The sequence below is a fragment of the Sinocyclocheilus anshuiensis genome, unplaced genomic scaffold (genome assembly GCF_001515605.1).
Source record: "Sinocyclocheilus anshuiensis isolate Anshui unplaced genomic scaffold, SAMN03320099.WGS_v1.1 scaffold376, whole genome shotgun sequence".
In the NCBI taxonomy this organism is placed as follows: domain Eukaryota; kingdom Metazoa; phylum Chordata; class Actinopteri; order Cypriniformes; family Cyprinidae; genus Sinocyclocheilus; species Sinocyclocheilus anshuiensis.
In genome coordinates this window covers 969,346-970,501 of record NW_015558600.1, presented here as the reverse complement: position 1 = coordinate 970,501, position 1,156 = coordinate 969,346, and the positions used below count along the sequence as shown (strand labels likewise).

The following is a 1,156-nucleotide window of genomic DNA, read 5'->3' as shown; positions in this document are numbered from 1 at the left end:
GTTTCTAGGTATTTGTATGAAAAACAGTAGTCTAAATACATTTAGGATAAATGCACAAATGCTATAACTTAATTACAAAAATACTGTTATATTCCATTACTCCTTTAATACATTTAATACATGTCTACTACGATAATATAATAAAATTCAATATGAATATCCCACATTTCTGCCACAATACCATGGTGAAGTTAGTGTTACTACAGTAAATCCATGGTAAATGATGGCGATTTGTAGATTGAAAAGCCTTCTGACTGTATCGTTGCTCACAGTGTTTCTCCTTTTTATCAGCGCTGTTTCATCTGGCTTTAAACTAGTTTAAATCACAGAGTCATTTATGTTCTTTGCTGAATTCAAGCACTTCACACAGGATCTCACAGCACTGTTTAGTGCTCGCGCGACAGAGTCTTATACACATCTGCTCTAGTGAACTCGCGCTGTGCTGCCGTTTCAACTTCGGATAAATGCTCCGTGTGGAGCGATTCAACTTTTTTTTTAATTGAGAAAAAATTACATTTTTATCGTTTTATCATCCAGCCCTATATAGATATATGTCAGTTTAGAAAGGGTTAAACACAACCATTCTTCTTCAAACGTTCTCATACTGTAGTTGCTGAACCAGTTTCTCTGACTCACCTGTATGTTTGTGAGAATCTCTCTCACTGCTTCCTTCTGCTGCGGCTCACGGGTGAGTAAGAACAGGAATCCTCCTCCTCCTGCTCCTGCCAGACTCTGTCCTAAACTCAGTGGCTGAAGTGCGTTCATCATGGATCTCACTGCCGCCGGCTCACAGCCTGGAGCCATCAGCTTCTTCTGCTGCCAGTATGTGTCCATACACTCCCCCAATCTGACGAGAGATCCTGAGAGAAACAAAACAAAAGAGTCAATCAAAATCAGGTTTAAATATGTGTGTGTGTGTGTGTTAGGGGTTGCACCGACTAATCGACTAGTCGACTTCAATGCTCTGCCATGACGCTTTAAGCTTGACGTCGACTAGTCGCTGGTCCTGTAGAGGGCGCAACAGGATAAGAAATCCTTGAAGGACTTTCACGTTTTGCACGTGCGCGAACTGAGTTTTGTGGAGAAAATGTTTGTCTCGCAAAGAAGAAAGTATTTAGAGCGCACGAAAATCAATTTTGCATTTAAAATAAGTTTT

The 1,156-nt window shown here is 40.3% G+C and overlaps 1 protein-coding gene across 1 annotated transcript in view; it reads right to left on the bottom strand.

The window, feature by feature from the left end:
- The window catches only part of LOC107680117 (L-fucose kinase-like), a 10,970-nt gene that overhangs the window by 1,327 nt on the left and 8,487 nt on the right, over positions 1–1,156 (bottom strand). Inside the window, exon 16 of the mRNA XM_016475890.1 lies at positions 637–860. Within this exon, the coding sequence (XP_016331376.1) occupies positions 637–860 (224 nt within the window). The remainder of the gene's footprint in view (positions 1–636; positions 861–1,156) is intronic.